Below are 17889 nucleotides of genomic sequence, written 5' to 3' on the forward strand. Positions count from 1 at the left end.
AATTACACACAGAGTGTTTGAAAGGGCTGTTATTACCTGAGAATGATGTGCAGGTACTCTTGCTCCTTCACCTCCTCGTGTCTGAGGGACAGTACGAGGTTGCCATGGTTACTGGCCGTGCAGTAGAAGTTCAGATGTTCCTGAGACCGGCAGATAAGAGAAAGCGGTTTAATTGTGAACCAATTCATTGCCAACATGAACCGACTGCCGATTATCACAGCTCTGACATTGAATGATCCGTTTAAAATGATCTCACACAAATATTTGCCAAAAGCCTTTGTCTGATGGTCCATTTAAGTATAACACCACTATATTGATGTGAGTTCTCACCCTGCCAATAAAGTGCTTGCGGTACGCACGAATGGCGAAGTTACTCTCCAGTACGTAGCCAAACTCTCCTGAATTCCTTCCTTCTCCATCTTCGTCATCACAGAAGCCATTCATCCAATTGGGAATGGCGGCAGGGGTGTCAGGATCTTCAATCCAGTAACCGCCGAACTCAGGCAGGATGACCTGAGGGTATGGCTCACCCCGCTGTAACACCTTGGAAAGAGAAATCAAACAAATAGAAAAAGACTGACGTCTGATACACACTCCACAGACCTTACATAAAATGCTTTTAGAAACTTAAATTGCTATACCTCCTCTATCCGTGGGTATGGAATGTAATCATCCTGGAGGGGTAATAGTAATATAAATATAAGATAATGCTGTAAATTGACATCTTAACAGTACTTTGGAAAATCTCTTGTGCCATGACAGAATGGTGATATGAGGCATATGTTTAGCTCATGCAACCCCATTATATGAGAAATTACATGCAGTCCACACAATGCTTCACAGTCATGCTTGCAACAAAAATTTTTTTGTGGCTGTCTGGACAATCTGAATGAACATGCATTTGAGGGTAGGATTTTATCTTCAGTGGTTGCCTTTGTTATTTTGCCTGTAAGCCATTTAAAAAACTCTAAATCTAGCATTTGATTTTAAACTATATCTATAAAATGGGATCTGAATGTCTTAGTCCACAAGAGTAAATGCTTCTATTTTGCATTTCCTAATGTAATATATATAATTATATTATAAATTATTTTAAAAAATCGAAAAATGAGCTTTAGTTTTCAGCATTTCCTTCTTTTTTTTTTTTTTGCTTTAATGACACTTAATCTGCAACATTTCTTCTTCATTTTACCTCATATTATTTCTTTGTTTTATTTTTCTAAATCCTTAATTATTTTGTCTATCTTTAAATTTGATTACATACATGGGTGAAGAATGGCAACCTCATGCATTGAAAAAACAACAATTCTGAAACACAGACAAGCACTGAGCTGAGGAGTAATCTTGTAGTTTTTTCACACCCTCTGACCTTTACTCTTTGTGGCCTCATTTCCTCCACCTCAGAAACCTGCTAATGGGTCAAGGTCAAAAGGTTGCAGTGTTAGCAACTGAAAGTGGAGGAGTGGTGAGCATGAGAGGCACAGAACGAATCAAAGACTCATTTGAGGAAACTCTGTTCACTCAGCGGCCATTTTACAACACCTTCCGGGCAGCTATTTCGGACATCCAAGACCAAGCCCTATCTACTTTAATGGGGAAATCCTGAAATATTTATATCATATATAAATCACACTATCAAAAGGATTTCACTTCTTACCTCCATCTTTTCCAGCACGTCAAAAAACTGAGTAGACTGTTGAAAAAGAAATAGAGGTCAATCTTTAGGCTAACATATAACATGCCAAGTATTTCACTTCATATTACAGGTCAACAACAAGTTTGTAGCTGCTGATTTCACAGTACGTCAATGGATCTGACCAAGTTAATCTGACAAAGTGTTATAAACATGCATACATTATTTTTATTTTCATTTAATCTAAAATTGAATCTAATCTAAAAAAAGGTTTTAATAATTATAATTCAAAAAGAGACGTTTTTGAGGTTCCTCAGGGTTCTGTATTGGTACCCTTAATGTTATATATATCCAGTATGTAATAGTCTAGTTGTTTTTGTGTGGCAAGTTGGAACATGTAATTTATGTTCACATCAGAACATATCTAAAATGAATCTCACTATACATGTGACTATTGTACTCTTGACGAGTTTGCTTTTCCTTTCTTCCACCGTTGAGAAACATATAGACTACCCAGGGGATGATGTCTGAAGTCATGGTCTACTGAGTAAGTAGGGTACATCACCATCTACAGGTTTATGTTGGGGTCTTGTCTCCAGGAGAGAGGGAGACAGTTTTTGGGTAAAGATGGTTTTATCTGCCTGAACCAAATGAGTCAATAATTGCTGCTTTATAATGAACTATTTATGAAATGTTATGCTTGACTCCATGCCTTTTTGCAGCTGTAAGCTTAGCTCTCTGAGCAAATCCCCTTTCAGTGCTGAATCATAACAGGCCCTAAGAGCAGACGTGCCGCTTACCTTCATGGCGGGAGGGGCGGTTCTGGGGGGAGAGGGAGGGCGGTCTTCCAGGGGCACATTGGAGATGGTCAGCAACTCCTGCTTCCTGCAACACAGTGACATCATCACCGCCATTACACACTTTAAAAATAACATTAAAAGGTCAAACATACAGTCACTAATGAATGGAAATACACATAAAATATCTAAACTTACTAATCTTAAAGGTGCACTCATTCTTTTTGTTATTATAATTTTTTTTTTTTTTTTTTTTTTTTTGGTGGAATAGTTTAACCATGACTGAAAATGATTGCCTTTACATGATGCTGAAAACATGATGCTGTATAATAGCCATTTTGGCTAGCGAAACATAAACAAATAATACTGAGTGCACCTTTAAAAGCTGACTATTGAATTTCGTAGGGTGGTCTGCAGTGTCATCTTCACACAGACAGGATCCTCACTGAAAGCCTATTGCCTCGTTCTCCTTTTACTCTTCGGGAATGTACCTCTCCGATTTGACCCTCACATGATTTCAAGATCATCAATAAAAAATGGGCCAAAGATGGGCAATTTGTTCTTTAAATGAGCTCTCTGGATAGGAGGCTGACAGGTGGAGGATCTAGAGGCTCCTGCTTAAGATTAATTTACCTTCGCTTTCCACCTTCCTCTTCATAAGTGAGGTACGGATAGAGAAGCAGACAGAAAGGGGGAGAGAGGGGAGGTTGGAGAGAGAAATGAACAAGGCTCTAAAAATACCCAACCAATCCTTCATAAGCTCTCTGTAAATAGATCCCATAAATCCATCAATATATTCGTAATAGGCTGAAAGTGACATATCGTTCATTATGCTCGACAAGGTATTTCTCTCACATACGCGACATTTCCAAAACTAGCCAAATAAATCCAGTCTGCATGTACATAAAAATGTCTAGTTTAGCTCATATTTGTTCCAAAAATCACAAGGAGATATAATGAATAATTGGCACCAAATGAAATAAACACATCCTGACCAGGAGAATTATCTTCACACCTCTGGAAGGATGTGAACCACGTATTGTCACATTGTCTGTCATTTTAGTCAACATGAAAACACCTTTCCTGGACAACTCATCAAGAGTGCCTGGGTAATTTCATAATTTCACAAAATATTCTTTTGTAGAATAAAATAATCAGTGCAATATCAAGTTTAGCACTATATGATACAAATGATACACTATACAAATCTGTCTGTCTATCTATTTGACAGTCTTTATCTCTCCATCACAGAAGGGCACATTTCCTCTCATAAATATTCATTAATCAATCTGCTGGGAAATTCATTTTGATTCTGAAATCAAGATGTTAAAAGTTATGTTGAAATATAAAGTTATAAGTCAATATTTTAAAATCAATCATGTACAGCACTGGAGCAAAATATGACTTCTATACAACGCTGAACAATTTGCTTACATTAATCACCATTAACAATTATTACTATTAGTTATTTTATTTATAAAATCATAAATTCTATTCAAAATTCCCTTGTTTTTGGTCAGAGAGCATTACAAATCACTAAGCACAATTAGCTTATAAAGTGTGCAGGACATGTAGGCCTAGAATTAATTGAGCTCAAGTTCTCCAAAACATTCAATTTCAATTTCCAGCCAAACTTTACTGTTACAGAATCCTAAAACTGATCTGTGAACCGTAGTGTTGATTCGACTACAAACTTAAATAATGCAGATGAATGTTCTGACCTCTCTCTCCCACACACACACACACATACACACGCGCGTTTGACCCTCTCCACCACATATGCTACAGACATATACAGCCTCAAATGATATTCACCCACCACTGGCTGTCCATCTCCGTCAGTCTCTGTCTCTCACACCGTTTGCGGGAGCGGTGGAGAAGTCCGATAAGAGCAACAGCAGCACGGACACCTGCTCTCCGACAGCGCACTCTGGACCTGAACTCAGACATGGCCAAACCTCAGGTTCAGTCTCAGTCTCCTGTCACATCACACCGACACCAGCTACGGCTGAATCTGCATCGTCACAATCACCAAAGATGAGGTGCTGTCCTCGCCAGCACAGACTGTATGTGTGCATCCTTCACTGTGAATACCTCTCATTCTCTCTCTCGCTCTCTCTCTCTCTCTCTCTCTCTCTCTCTCTCTCACCCGCCCTCTCAAATGGCATTTCACTTTGACACCTTATTCTCGATTAAGGAGCTTTGATTGCTTAACCTCTGCTTTTCTGCTTTTCTATGAAGACATTTCCACTATTTACCACTCTTTTTCTCACCACACACACACAGACACACACACGCACACACATATATATATCTATATACTATACTTGTATAACTGTTTTTTCCTTTTATTCTGTTTGTCACCTTGTGTTTTATGTCTTGAAAGCTCAAAAGAACAGTATGGAATTATTGCTATTCCAGCTCTTTTCCTTCATTCGATACACCGATTAACATGGTGTGTGTGTGTGTGTGTGTGTATTTTGTTACTGCCCTGTAGGCACATTTTTATCTGTGACAAGACTTTCAATCTCTTTAATGTTGAGTTAACCTTTCTCAATATCTCAAAAGACTCCAAATCCTGAACAAAATACCAATCACATTCATGTTGTTCTAGATAAGAATTCTAACTTAAAGTCCCCCTGTGGTGAAAATCAAGTTTTTATATGTTGTTTATATGTCTATGTGGTGTTTTTACTGTGCTTTAAGACAAACCATGTGCAAATTCATAAGTCAACACCATTGCTGAGTATTTTATCTTTAAAACGGCGGTGAACATCTCAAAAAAACGCAGTTTGAAATCACTGGTGTTTCTGACGTCACAAACTACCTTGTAGCCAATCACGTCACGAGTGGGCGGGCTTTAGCATATCAATTACATCAAACTAGCAGGGGAGTCTCGAGAGATGCCAGGTTATCCAGGTATATTTTTCTGTTAATATCAAACATCGGGTAGATTTAGCAATATAGAGGGTGTATGATATATATTACGATGTTATGATGAACTATGCCTTTCTCCAATGACGTTCTGAGTTGTTCAAAGCATTTCTGATGATTGTTAGAAGGCAGACTGAGATGGCGAACGGGAAAATAGTTTGCGTAACATTAGCAACACATTATTAGCTGTTTGATAACATAATCAACCAAAAGGCTACTCATATTAATTACCGTTATGTGTCTGACGTTGTAAAGAGCCATACTATACCATTGTGCAGCGTTTAAGTTGGCTGAGGGAGGCGGGGCTAATTAGCATATTCATTGATCCACGTATACCAAATATAGGGTTGCATTCAAGCTATTTTAAGGCACGAAGATTTTTTTTACTGGAAATATGTCATTTTGGTGATCAAAGATGAGTTTTAAGGGATACAATTATTGACTACAGGGTGACTTTAAGGAATCTCTATTATAATTCATAAAAGAGTGATGTTTGATATATGTTTCTATTATATTTTGAAGCTGTGATGTCTTAAACTCTTTTTGAGGGCTGTTTATACTCACTGCAATTATAAGCCAATTTTTCATCATTTAATGTCACCTGCTGTGTAAATCCGCTCCTACTTGTTACAATTTCGAGCAACAAGAGAGCTTGTGAGCGTGTGAGCAAAACGTTTCCGTAACACAAAGAGCATTAAATGCTTCGGGGATTTGCTATAGCTGAAGGAAATCGCTCTATGATGAGACATTCAGACTCATCAAGAGCTGTGTGTCACAGATTAATGGCTGCCAGACAAATATTTCAGTACAACAAGTGTAAAAATATATAGTGTGCAATATGATGAGCAATATAGGCTCGTTCCAAAAACAGTCATGAAACACAACTGATTCTTGATGTGCACCGGATGATTTGAGCTCTTTGGCTCATGAGATGTGGTGAAATGATACTGAATCACACTGAGGGTGCTATTCGGTAAAAACAGGAGATTTCAGTTGTATCATGTAAGCCACCAGACAGTGCTAAAGTGATAAAGAGCAGTTCTCACAGGAGTTACGAACTGTAACACACTGTAATGTGTGAGATAAGGAATGTTAGGTGGATCATGTAAGCCACCAGACAGTGCTAAAGTGATAAAGAGCAGTTCTCACAGGAGTTACGAACTGTAACACACTGTAATGTGTGAGATAAGGAATGTTAGGTGGGAGTGGAAATGATATTTTCACGTGAGAAAATCATAAAATGCAGCAGTTTTAAGGTGTGGATGTCATCAGGATGTATCCGATTGCAGTTACATTAAACAACTATGATTTTAAGCAAAATATGCTTTTTCTTTACAATTGCTAGGACACATTTCTCAATACTTAGATCACTTTTTCAAATCTCTTCACACAGTTCTCCAAACCAACTTTCAGTTTCGCACAGGACTAACACGTACTATAACTACTAAACACTTCATTCATGTCTCAAATCAACTTTTTCTTCCATAACACCAGCAAAGGTTGTCAACCAACAAACTCACTTTGTCACTAAAACAATGGCCTAAAAACACCAACAACAGGCCGCGTTATACAATGTTTGCTTTTGCAAAATTTCTTTACAAAACAAGAATGACACACTCTGCTGTTTATAATTGACTGACGATATGACATTAAAAGACTATTTGGTTTTTTAGTTTTTGCAATGGGGAAAATAATGCACTAACAGGGTTGTTAGCAAAATAATGGACACAGCTAAATATGCTTTTAAATCAAGCTTTTGGGCATCAAATAAAATATTTTTACTAAAATGTATTAAATATCAAAATTATCATGTTTTGCTATTGTCATATTAATTTTTTTTATGTCAGATAATCATTTCTATTTCACACATCCAAAAAAGGGATTTGTCTTGAACGTTTAAAAAAGTAATGTAACACCAAGGTATACCACATTTGCAGAAAGTGCCAGATACATATTAGAAACTAGGCACATTCACAACTGCATCAGATAAACATTAGCCTGCACTTTTCAAATGTTTACAAAATGTTAAAAGTGAATTATTTTGTAATATTTTTGTAATAGGAAATGTGTGAGGAAGTGGACTGTGTCTTTCCATCATCAGAGCTGTTACCACAATTAAAAATATGAAAGATGTGCCATGATAACTGACAGCTAATGGACATGAAGATGCACAACCAAAGCCGTGTGCTTAGTATTCAAGTCCACAGATCTGCCGGGCGGACACGTGTTGGGAGAACTGGCACCCTGCTGCCTTCATGTCTGATACACACATGCAATCACAGATAAGACCCTGCAGACTATCACTGTCTTGTTTAGTTTCTAGCCATGTGCTGCGTCCCATTTCGCCTACTTATACTATGCCCTAAAAGTATGGACTGTTTTTATGAAGAAAAAGCACATTTTGAGTGTGTAGCAGAAGCTTTGGGACATACTACGTCATACTTGTGTCTTTAACAGACAGCTCTGTCAGTTAGTTACATGCATCATGTCACAGTTTAAACTGCCCTGTCAATCATCCAGTCACAGTTAAATTCCTCTACATTCAATTTCATTTCATTTCCTACCGTTTCGGAGAGAAATGTAGTAGCACTTTGATCTACCAGTCGTGGGCCTCTCATGCGGAGACTCTCCTCATGTGTTTGCAATTTGCATAATAATGCATTTAAAAGTTAATGACCAAACGTATAATTACAAAAGTTCACAATGCTGTTGCAGAAGAAATATAATGTGGACAACTTTTATATTAGCATATATTGAAGAGTTCAGATGCAAAAGCCTCTAAGTGCCATCAGAAATTTTCTTCTAGAATGATCATTTTTATCAAGCTTGTATATTTAAGTTCAGTAATTTCACTTAAATGACAATTCATAAGTCATTTTCATTGCCATTTAAGTGAAATTACTGAACTTAAATATACGAGCTTGATAAAAATGATCATTCTATAAGAAAATTTCAGATGGCACTTAGAGGCTTTTGCATCTGAACTCTTCATATACTAATATTTGTAGTTGTAATATATGTTAGACACTTTAACGTTATTCTGTAAACACTATTTTTGTAAAATGGTGGTTATTAATAATTATTTTTTAATTATTAAATCAATATTTATGTTGATTAGCTCTATAAAAAAAGTATGTTTTTATTTTAAATGTATTGAGGGTAAAACAAATATTTTGTGTGGATATATTCATACATGCATTACATTCATTAAAATGATTCATTTTACCATGGTGAATAAGCCGAGGGTAATGCCTACACTTTTATACTGTGAATTCGACATACTTCTTTTGTCACATACTGTTTTTCGCCTACAACACAGTAGGGAAGTATGTGATTTCGGATGCAGCCCATGTCTGATTTTCCTGTGTTCAGTTCATCATTAGTTTCTAGTTCACACCTGTTCCCGTTAATCATCATTCCCTGTGTATTTAAGCACAGGGTGTATTCTGTTCATTGTCTCTCGTTGACATTACGTTTGTTTGTGTAGTTTTCGTTCCTGGTTTTTATTAAAGATATTTCTTAGTTCCCTGACACAGACGGAGTACAAGAGCACTTTATCCTAAAACGTGACAACAGCAACTGAGATTTCAGTGGGTAAATATCTGATGTCTACAGGTTTCTGTCTGCCCTTCTCTTCTCAGCAGGGATGCCACACAGACTGGCATTGGCTTCCTATGTAGTTCATGCATGTCTCCCCTTCCTTTTCACGTTTTTTTTCCCATTATAACCCCGGAACATACTGCTCTAGCACACGCACAAAAGCTGAATGTATCAGGTTGGTCCAGAAGTCTCTCTCTGTGTTGCCTTTGAAGTGTTTTGTAAGCATGTGCCCTCTATTATGACACTGTGTACCTAAACACATTTATTTTATCAGCTTGGTAGAAAACGGCAGCTTGTGTTCCCAGAGGCCAGATGAAGTCTGATATTTCATACATCACGCAGATAAAGCTTAATGCATCTCTTTGTCCCTTCATGACGATTATTAATGGACAAAGAAATATAACTAGTTTATTAATACCGGGGTCCACACCAAGGGACGATAATATTGAAGTTGGATGGATTCTGATTAGCTGTCAATGTATTGTTTTTTTATCATTCATCAAGTCATTACTGGGAATCGATAATGGTGAAGTTGGATGGATTCTGATTAGCTGTCAATGTATTGTTTTTTTATCATTCATCAAGTCATTACTGGGAATCGATAATGGTGAATTTGGATGGATTCTGATTAGCTGTCAATGTTTTTTTTTTTATCATTCATCAATCATTACTGGGAATTTGTGCAAAGGATCGTAAGTGATTGGAGGAAATGCAACATCTGATAATGCATCCTTCAAAATAAGCCGAGTGAAGGATGCGAAAGGAAGGCTGACTTCCAAGGATCCTTCAAATGGAGACAGCCTTCAACAGAGCTTAATGACGTGGCAGCCAAGATTGAATATCTATTCTCAGTTTAGTAACAAGACTTTATGCTGTCAGCCTCCTCTAACATTGCCTGCATGCGTTAAAGACAAAAATTAGTAATATAACTGACTAGCGGGTTGTTGTACGTACGACAACGAACCACTTTACTTAATACTGTAGGCTTTTTGGAAAGCACAACCCCTTTGGTACGTGCTGTTCCACCACTCCTCCATCTGTTCACTCACTCTCCTCCTGACCTTTTCACTGGACTTTACCTGTCTTTTTATCTGCTCTTTCCGTCTCTGTTGGACCGTGTATGTCCCCCACTGCTCTGATGTACACTGTCCTGCTTTGATCTGAAACATTTCAAAATAAGGTGCATCTGTTGACTTCTGTCAAAAATGAGCTGCAGTCATTTCAACTGCGAGAAGTGGAAGGACGAGAGAGAGAGAGAGAGAGAGCAACAAGAAGGCATAAAAACAGAGGACAGAACATCAAGAGGTAAAATAAGAAAGAAAAATGATATGCGCCAATATCCACCGACACAGTACTGCAGCGAACATAATAGCTTCTAATTGAAATGCTGTTCATTTTCATCAGCTGTCTGTGCCAGAGAGGCTGGGACGCTACACTGCACATCCTTCTGTCAGGAAGCGCACAATGAGCGTCCTGATTAACACGCCACTCGACTTAATGGTACTATGACACACAAAGAGTTAGAATCTAATCGTAGACAGCTGTTGAAATGCCTTTAGAATCTCAGGCCAATGCAAGCCACTGTCTGCACATGTACAAATAATAAAGACTTGTTTATGAATACAAATGGAGGAAATCTTTTAGATGTAGCAAATCTTGAGTATTCGTATTTTTACAGGTCTTATCCTAATAAAATATTAAATTTTTTTCTGATAAAATTGCACTCAAACCAGGATACAGTACGCACGTCCTGATTTGCAGAGTAAGACGCTTTCCTGGGTCCAGATATTTTGTTGATCCTGGAACAACATTCCTGTCCGATACTAATCATTTCCCTAACCTCCCAAAACCTAACCCATAAGTCATCCCTAAAATCAGGTGGAAATGATAGATGAATAACACTGGTGTAGAAGCAGCTAACCCTGCTTGTGCGCCAAAACTTGTCCCTCAAATCTGATTGGTTGATTGGAATGTTGTCACAGGATCAACAAAGAAGTTGATCCAGGAACATGTTGTACTTGGTGAAATCGGGTTCTGCCTACAGTACAGTATAATATGAATGTAAGGCCCTCTAGTGGTTATATTTCAATGATAAAAGGTGCTGTAAAAAATATGATGCATAAATTATTTTGTAGTATTTATTTTCATACTATATAGACAGACCATAATCATTGTAGCCAACAGGTATTTACATGACCAGGAAAATAAATAAATAAATAAATAAATAAATAAATAAGAGGTTTAAAATAGTCACTGTGCTGAGGGCAAATCCATTCATGTTTCTTTAGATCTAGGGCCTCATTAACCGTTGCGATCACGCACAAAACAGGCCCTGAAAGAGGCGTACGCCACTTCCAACGCATAAGTTGTGACTTATAAAAACAAACTTGAGGGGAAAATTTTCGCACCTGCACGCAAACTCTGACCCATGCGACTAGATGTCGCCTTGTCTACGGCAGTTCATTGGAACGAATGTCTTTAAGGTGATATCTATATTTATGCACCAGTCTGCGTACACGTCACACAGCAGGAAGCGCCCGCGCCCTCAGATCACTTGGACGTGGCTGTGTATAAGAGGTAAAAACGATATAAATACTGTTCGTTTTCTCACACAAACCGCTCGTTTCGTGTCTTAGGCCATCAATGTGTACTTACGATGGGGAATTGTTTTAATATGGACGATGGGGAATTGGGAGCACAGATGGTACTGTGCTCTTTGAGACAGTGACCACAGACCTGCATTAAATGATTGACAGACAAGAACGGTTTGACCTAAAAATATCAAAATTGAAACTACTGCGGAAAAAAAGACACCTACATCTTGGATGCCCTTGAGGTAAGCTAAAACATACCAAAATTTTATTTCAAAGTGAACTATCCCTTTAAACTATGTTTTACTTATGATATAAACATTTCGATTAAATATGCCATTCTCAACGTTAAACACTTAAATTAGGCTACATTAAATCATTACTGAGAAGTTACAAAAAAAATTTATATTCAATAAATATAAATATTTGTAGTGCATGCAATGCTTTTGAACACTTTTCCTGTGGCATGTTGTGTTTTAATGTTTTAACTACAGATAGAATTGCTTATCATGATAACAGCAGATTGAGAAAATATCTTCGTGCAAATAGTGCACAACAAGGCCTATCTGTTTCCATTAAAAATATAAATCAATTAAAAATACTATATGGCCAGTGGAAAAGATTGAGAAAAACTTTATCTGAAATGTATTTTACATTATTTGATTTATTTATTCAAAAACAAGGCAAGGATAGGCTACTAAATTATTTTTATCAATGTAATGTGACGGCACATCCGTACGTATCTCATATTTTCCAAATATCTTTGAGATGCATGTGCGCACAATATTTCGCTGACTGGGATTTATAAAGGGAATTTTGCGCAGTTTCTGGCGTGCAGTATTTATAACTCTGAATATTTTTTTGCCGTAAGCCAATTTTGGCTTTCGGGCGCACGTACACTTTTAGTAAGGATCCTACGCACAGTTTAATAAATGAGACCCCTGATCAGTCAAATAATGCGGTTGGACATTGGCTCCCTACAGGTTGTGCTGCATGTGAAACCGCTAATATCATGCAATCCGCCAGGGTTCACATTTGACTGCTATGAAATAAAGAGCACTGCAGGGTTAAGTCAATATCCCTTTCAAGGAAAGTTTGTTAACTTGACGACCAAATTTGCAACACCTCAGGGTAGCTATTTCAGGCATCCAAGACCAACATCTATCTACTTGAATGGAGATATCCTGAAATCTCAAAACATGCTTACACACCGACATGTTTCAAATCAGAAACAAAATCTGACATAAACTGTCCAATAAATGCTCTTTCTCTCATTCATAAGTAATAAGAGTGCATCGTCTTAAGTCTTTGGTTATGTGCAGTCCCTCTACTTGAGTCTTCACAAATTCAGCTTAAAAACAAAACAGCCTAAAGTCTCATACAAGTAATGAAAGTGAAAAATTGCATTAGTTTGCAGAGCAGGGTTCAGTTTGTGATAAGTCTAATTGCTTTTTTTAAATAACAGTTTTGCAACATGACAATGAGATTTCTCAGCAGTAGCAGCAGCTGTCATTACGACTGTTCCTCTTTCACATACTGATTTTGAATTGTTGCTGTCTTTAGCCTAACTGCCTCCATCAGAAATGAGCTTCAATCATAATAGGGCCAAAATGAGGTGTAGAGGGAATTACATTTAACTAGATCACAATCACACACACAATTTGCTGGCAAACATACAGGCACACTTAGTGTTGCATGATTTTTAAAGGTTATGAAAAAGAACAAAATGTAAAACAAATCTCAACAATTTATTTCAGTAGAAAATCAAGTTCTTGTCTTCGCTATAAGTGGTGCAGTTGTGTAACTGTTTTTTCCCTATGAAAGGATCTCAATCTTCCAGCTACACATTTATTTTTTATCAGACAAGCACGGCTCCTGTAGGAGATGGAGGGATAGAGAGAGGAAGTGGAGGAATGAGCAGTGATGTGGAAGAGGCTCTGTCTACTGAGGACCAGCAGTCAAAGGATAAATACAAAGTGTCAAGTGCACTAAAAGTGAGGATGAACTTGAATACCAGAAGCTTAGTGAAAGCACTTAAAGTAGAGAACAGACTAAAACACAAAGAAATGAAAAAAAAAAGTATCATTTTTATATGAAGCCTGTATATATAATGCATTTTAAAATACTAAAATACCCCTGATAATCATTTAGTTACTGTAATCACTGCATTCACATTACAGCATCATATTTACCTATACCTAGTTATATCTTTAGAAAGTACAAGTTAGTTTAGTTTAATGTATTAAAATGTGCAATCAAGATCAAAATCAAAATGTATGCCTTTTAAATTTGTATAGGCTAATGCATGATACGTTTTAAAGGTGTAATCATGAAATGCAAAGTGCTATCATGAAACTCTAAATGGCACATGGTAATAGGTCCTTAACTCGATCTGCTTGCAATCACATCATTCTCAATATTGTGCAGCTGATTGGTTCCTGCTGTATCAGTGGCCAATGAGCTCGCTGCTCAACCTTTAAATACTTGGTCAGCATTTGCTGTAGCAGTGCAGCGCACTTTCAGAAACCCTCCACCTTCCCCGCAGCTCCACCTGTATAGATCTGCTACAGCTAATCCATTTACGCTATATTGTACAGCAGTAGCATGTCTTACTTGCTCACAGCAGCAAGTTGTGTATGAATTGGCAGTAGCAAGTCCCGTGCTTGCTCTACAGCAGCAGCAATAACCAACAGCAGCAGCAGCGTTGAAGATCTATTCCGCCAAACCAAACATATCAACATTGGCATATACATTTCCATGTCAAACACTCATGTTGCCATGACAGAAGTGTCATTTCTGCGCCACTAGAGTCACAAAACGGAACTTCAAAAGACATGTTTCAAACAGGTTTCCTGAACACTCCCCAGTCCCCTCGGTTCAGTCAGTGTTTCTGTTAGGCTAATTGAGTTTTGTTTTGAAAGCGCCATAGGTCACTATGTTAAGATGGTATTTATCTACATATTATTTAAGTGTAGTTGCTACTAGGAAAGTAAAAATCATTACAATAAATTAAGCACTTTATTTTAGTATTATAATTTATTTTATTCAACTACAGTGTGTATTAATGGTGTCACGGTTCTGTGTTGTTTGAACTTTGTTTGCCGTTTTTCCACCTTAGTTTGTCACCATAGTTACTAATTTGATTTTGTCACTCTGTTCAGCTGTTCTGTCTGTTTGTCCTCAGACGGAGAGCCAGCGCGAGGTGTGACTGAGCCCAAGTGCACGTCTGATCAGGTGTGTGAGCCAGCCACATCGTCCATCGCTGTGGAAGTTTTTGTGGAATGGATATGAGCCCCGCCCACACTCCCACCACTGTGAGTGAGTTGTAACTGGACTCCATGAACTATTGTTTTGATTTTGGAGAGGATGATTCTCTGCCCCCCCTGATCCCACCCGAATCAGATTCTTCATATCCAGATCTACGGAACCCGCCCAGCCTCCTCTCCATACCTCAACCAGTTCTTCTACCCAGTCTCCGCTGTCTCCCGTCAGCCCCTCTGTTCCTCCACATCCAAAGTGGCATGGATCCACCTCAGGCCTTCCGTGAGCCAGCTACTCCGCCTTCGACCGCTGATCCCGTCACTCCAACTCGACCCATCGCCCTGACTCCTTCGCCTTCGCTCCTCCCTCCCTCGGCTCCACCAGGGACCATCGAGCTTACGGCTCCACCGTGATCCCTTTGCCTACCGACTCCGCCTCGGTCAGACATCACCATGCCTACAGCACGAACCTACGAGGCGTCTGCTGGGCTCCGAATCTCCACCCCATGGCTCTGTCTGGTTCCGCCCTACCTCCAGCCTCGCCTCAGCCCTCAGTCGCTCCGATTCCACCTCAGCCCTCTGGTACCCCGGTTCCACCCTGGGGGGTAAATGCTTACAGCTTCGTTGTGGCCTCCGGTGTCGTTCTGGAACATTGGCTCTCCGTCTGTGCCTAGGGCTCCACCACCATCGGCTCTGTTGCCATTGATTGTCAAGGGAATCCCCACCATGGCTCCTCGCTCCTTCGACGATGCCATGGGTTTCTATCCTGGCTGGACCCTGCTCCGGGCTTCTCCCACCATCTACACCACCTTGGTTTTATCAGTCGTCAGCCCTCCTGAATTCCCGTCCTCCACTTGTCAGTGCGACGTCATGTCTATTCGGTAGGGGGCGTACTTTCACGGTTCTGTGTTGTTTGTCACCATAGTTAATAATTTGATTTTGGCATTCTGTTCAGCTATTTGTCCTTAATCACCTTGTTTGATCTATGTATTTATGTCCTTGTGTTTCATTTGAGTTTTGTCTGGTCTCGTCTATACTACGGTTGTGTTTCCTTGCCAGCCTTGAGTTTATATTACCCGGGGATATCATTAAAGACTGTTTGCATCTTATTCTTCATCGTCATGCTTCCTCCTGCAACCATTTGTGACACTACACCTACCTTTATAATGATCTACATATACATATTTTCACATGAAAAAAGAAAAAAGGTAATATTTTGGGGAAACTCTGTAAAGACAAAACAAATGATATAATAATAATTATTATAATTATTTTATTTATACTGCTTAATTATTATTAATATTTTTATCAATTATTATTTTTATTATTATTTTGTGTTTTCTTTTTCAAGTGTTGTCCCCAAAATCCCTTTTTCCTTTCCTTATCACTATTTTTTTTATATTATTTTATATTTTATTGTCATATTATATGATTAATATATAAAAATAGCAAACAAAAACACTGCTTTACTAAAAAATGTCTTCTCAAATGCATACCATCAGAATAAGTGGTTATCTTGAGCAACATTTTAAATCATGCTAAATCTAAATCTAAATCTAAAAAAACAAACAAAAAAACATGCTACATTTTCTCTTCCTCATGGCTAGAGTGAGGAAGTTGTTCCCAGTTTGGATTTGCAGAGCATAGCGTGTGACAAGCTTTACAGTGAGTAACGGATTATACTTTCATCACTGGAAACTGAGATGAATGACACCCAAAGAAACACCAGCAGCACTGAGCCACTTACTGAAACTGTCAGGATGTGCGGTCAGCTTATGTAATACTTCCATAATCCTTCGAAAATGACTTGCATAGAATACTTCCCAACCTCCTCTCGTGCAACCAAAGCGAAGCCACACAATATAAACATCACCTACAGCGCTCTGCATGTATTTTAAAATCACATTTTGAATGGACCACATAGATTCTATTTAAAACAAGACGCCAAGATGAGTTTTATGCATTATATTAATCTAGCCATAAAATACATTTTATGTTGCTAACTAACAAGAAACACTATACAGAAACACTTAATTGTATGTAATTTAGCAACATGCATCAAAATACATCACAAACAAATATTCTAAATTACAGTCAAATGAGAACTGAACTCACCAGAGTCTCCGAGGCATTTTGAAGGTAATGTGAAGTTAATGAGTCTCCAGTTCTTACCAACAGTTGAAATAACAGACAGAATGAGAAGCACACACTGGCTACAGATTGCACAACCGCACTCTTAGGGTTTAGATGCTCCACAAGTACAAAGCACTACACTTTATCATGAGAGAGAGAGAGGGAGAGAGAAAGAGAAAGAGAGTGAGATGGAGGTAGGGAAGGGGGGGTTGAAATCCTCCCAGACACCCTAGTATCCCTGTCTGCTTTGTTCACTCATTTTGATTATGCGCCACACACACACACACACAGATATGTCAGCAGGTTTGGGGAAGAAGGAAATGAATAGACTGATGTAACACACATTACACAAACTGACGTGAGCTTCTGAATAAATAATATGGCATCAAAGGTTGAATATTTAACATACTTTAATATTTAATATGTGACTCGTGTCAATACATTTTCAGCAAAACTAACATCAAGACACACAGACACAATAACACGCATTGTGACACCAAAACCTCCTATCAGAGAGCAGATCTGACATGTCTGACATGCACGTCAAGCGCCCTTAAGACTTACTTCATGTGTCAAATTCACTTATGTGTGTCTGTATTAATATATCTTGACTGACAGGCATGTCAACACGGGAGGTTCAAAAATAGGAAAGGAGAAAGCATTTCAACACTGAAAAAAATTAAACATCTTAGTATTGCAGAGTGTGTATTAAAGGGCATTATGAATAGCATATCTTTATGGTGCATTATATATATATGCATAATTAATAGAAAGAAAAAGAAAATACTTTGGGGAAAACAGGTTAATCAGCTTTAAATAATAAAAAAATTATTAAAAAAACAACAAACAGCAATAAAAATGATTAATTTTAAATTATCTAGTTTAATTATATTATTTATCTATTATGATTTTTTATGACTGTTTTCTTTTTCCACAGTTCT

At 38.0% G+C, this 17889-nt stretch overlaps 1 protein-coding gene across 8 annotated transcripts in view; it reads right to left on the reverse strand.

Moving 5' to 3' along the window:
• rap1gap2b (RAP1 GTPase activating protein 2b) overlaps positions 1–17889 on the reverse strand; it is a 40132-nt gene that overhangs the window by 14005 nt on the left and 8238 nt on the right. For 2 of the 8 annotated variants that reach the window (XM_079846644.1, XM_079846643.1), the window contains 6 exons: positions 2434–2518; positions 1658–1693; positions 1370–1411; positions 642–674; positions 331–543; positions 37–140 (listed from right to left, as the gene is read on the reverse strand). In XM_079846644.1, the coding sequence (XP_079702770.1) occupies positions 37–140; positions 331–543; positions 642–674; positions 1370–1411; positions 1658–1693; positions 2434–2518 (513 nt within the window). Of the gene's footprint in view, positions 1–36; positions 141–330; positions 544–641; positions 675–1369; positions 1412–1657; positions 1694–2433; positions 2519–4249; positions 4465–16930; positions 17120–17889 lie in introns of those variants that run through there. The other 6 variants (XM_079846645.1, XM_079846647.1, XM_079846646.1 and 3 more) reach the window with 5 other exon arrangements.

The sequence above is a fragment of the Squalius cephalus genome, assembly GCF_949319135.1.
Source record: "Squalius cephalus genome assembly, chromosome: 17".
Lineage (NCBI taxonomy): Eukaryota > Metazoa > Chordata > Actinopteri > Cypriniformes > Leuciscidae > Squalius > Squalius cephalus.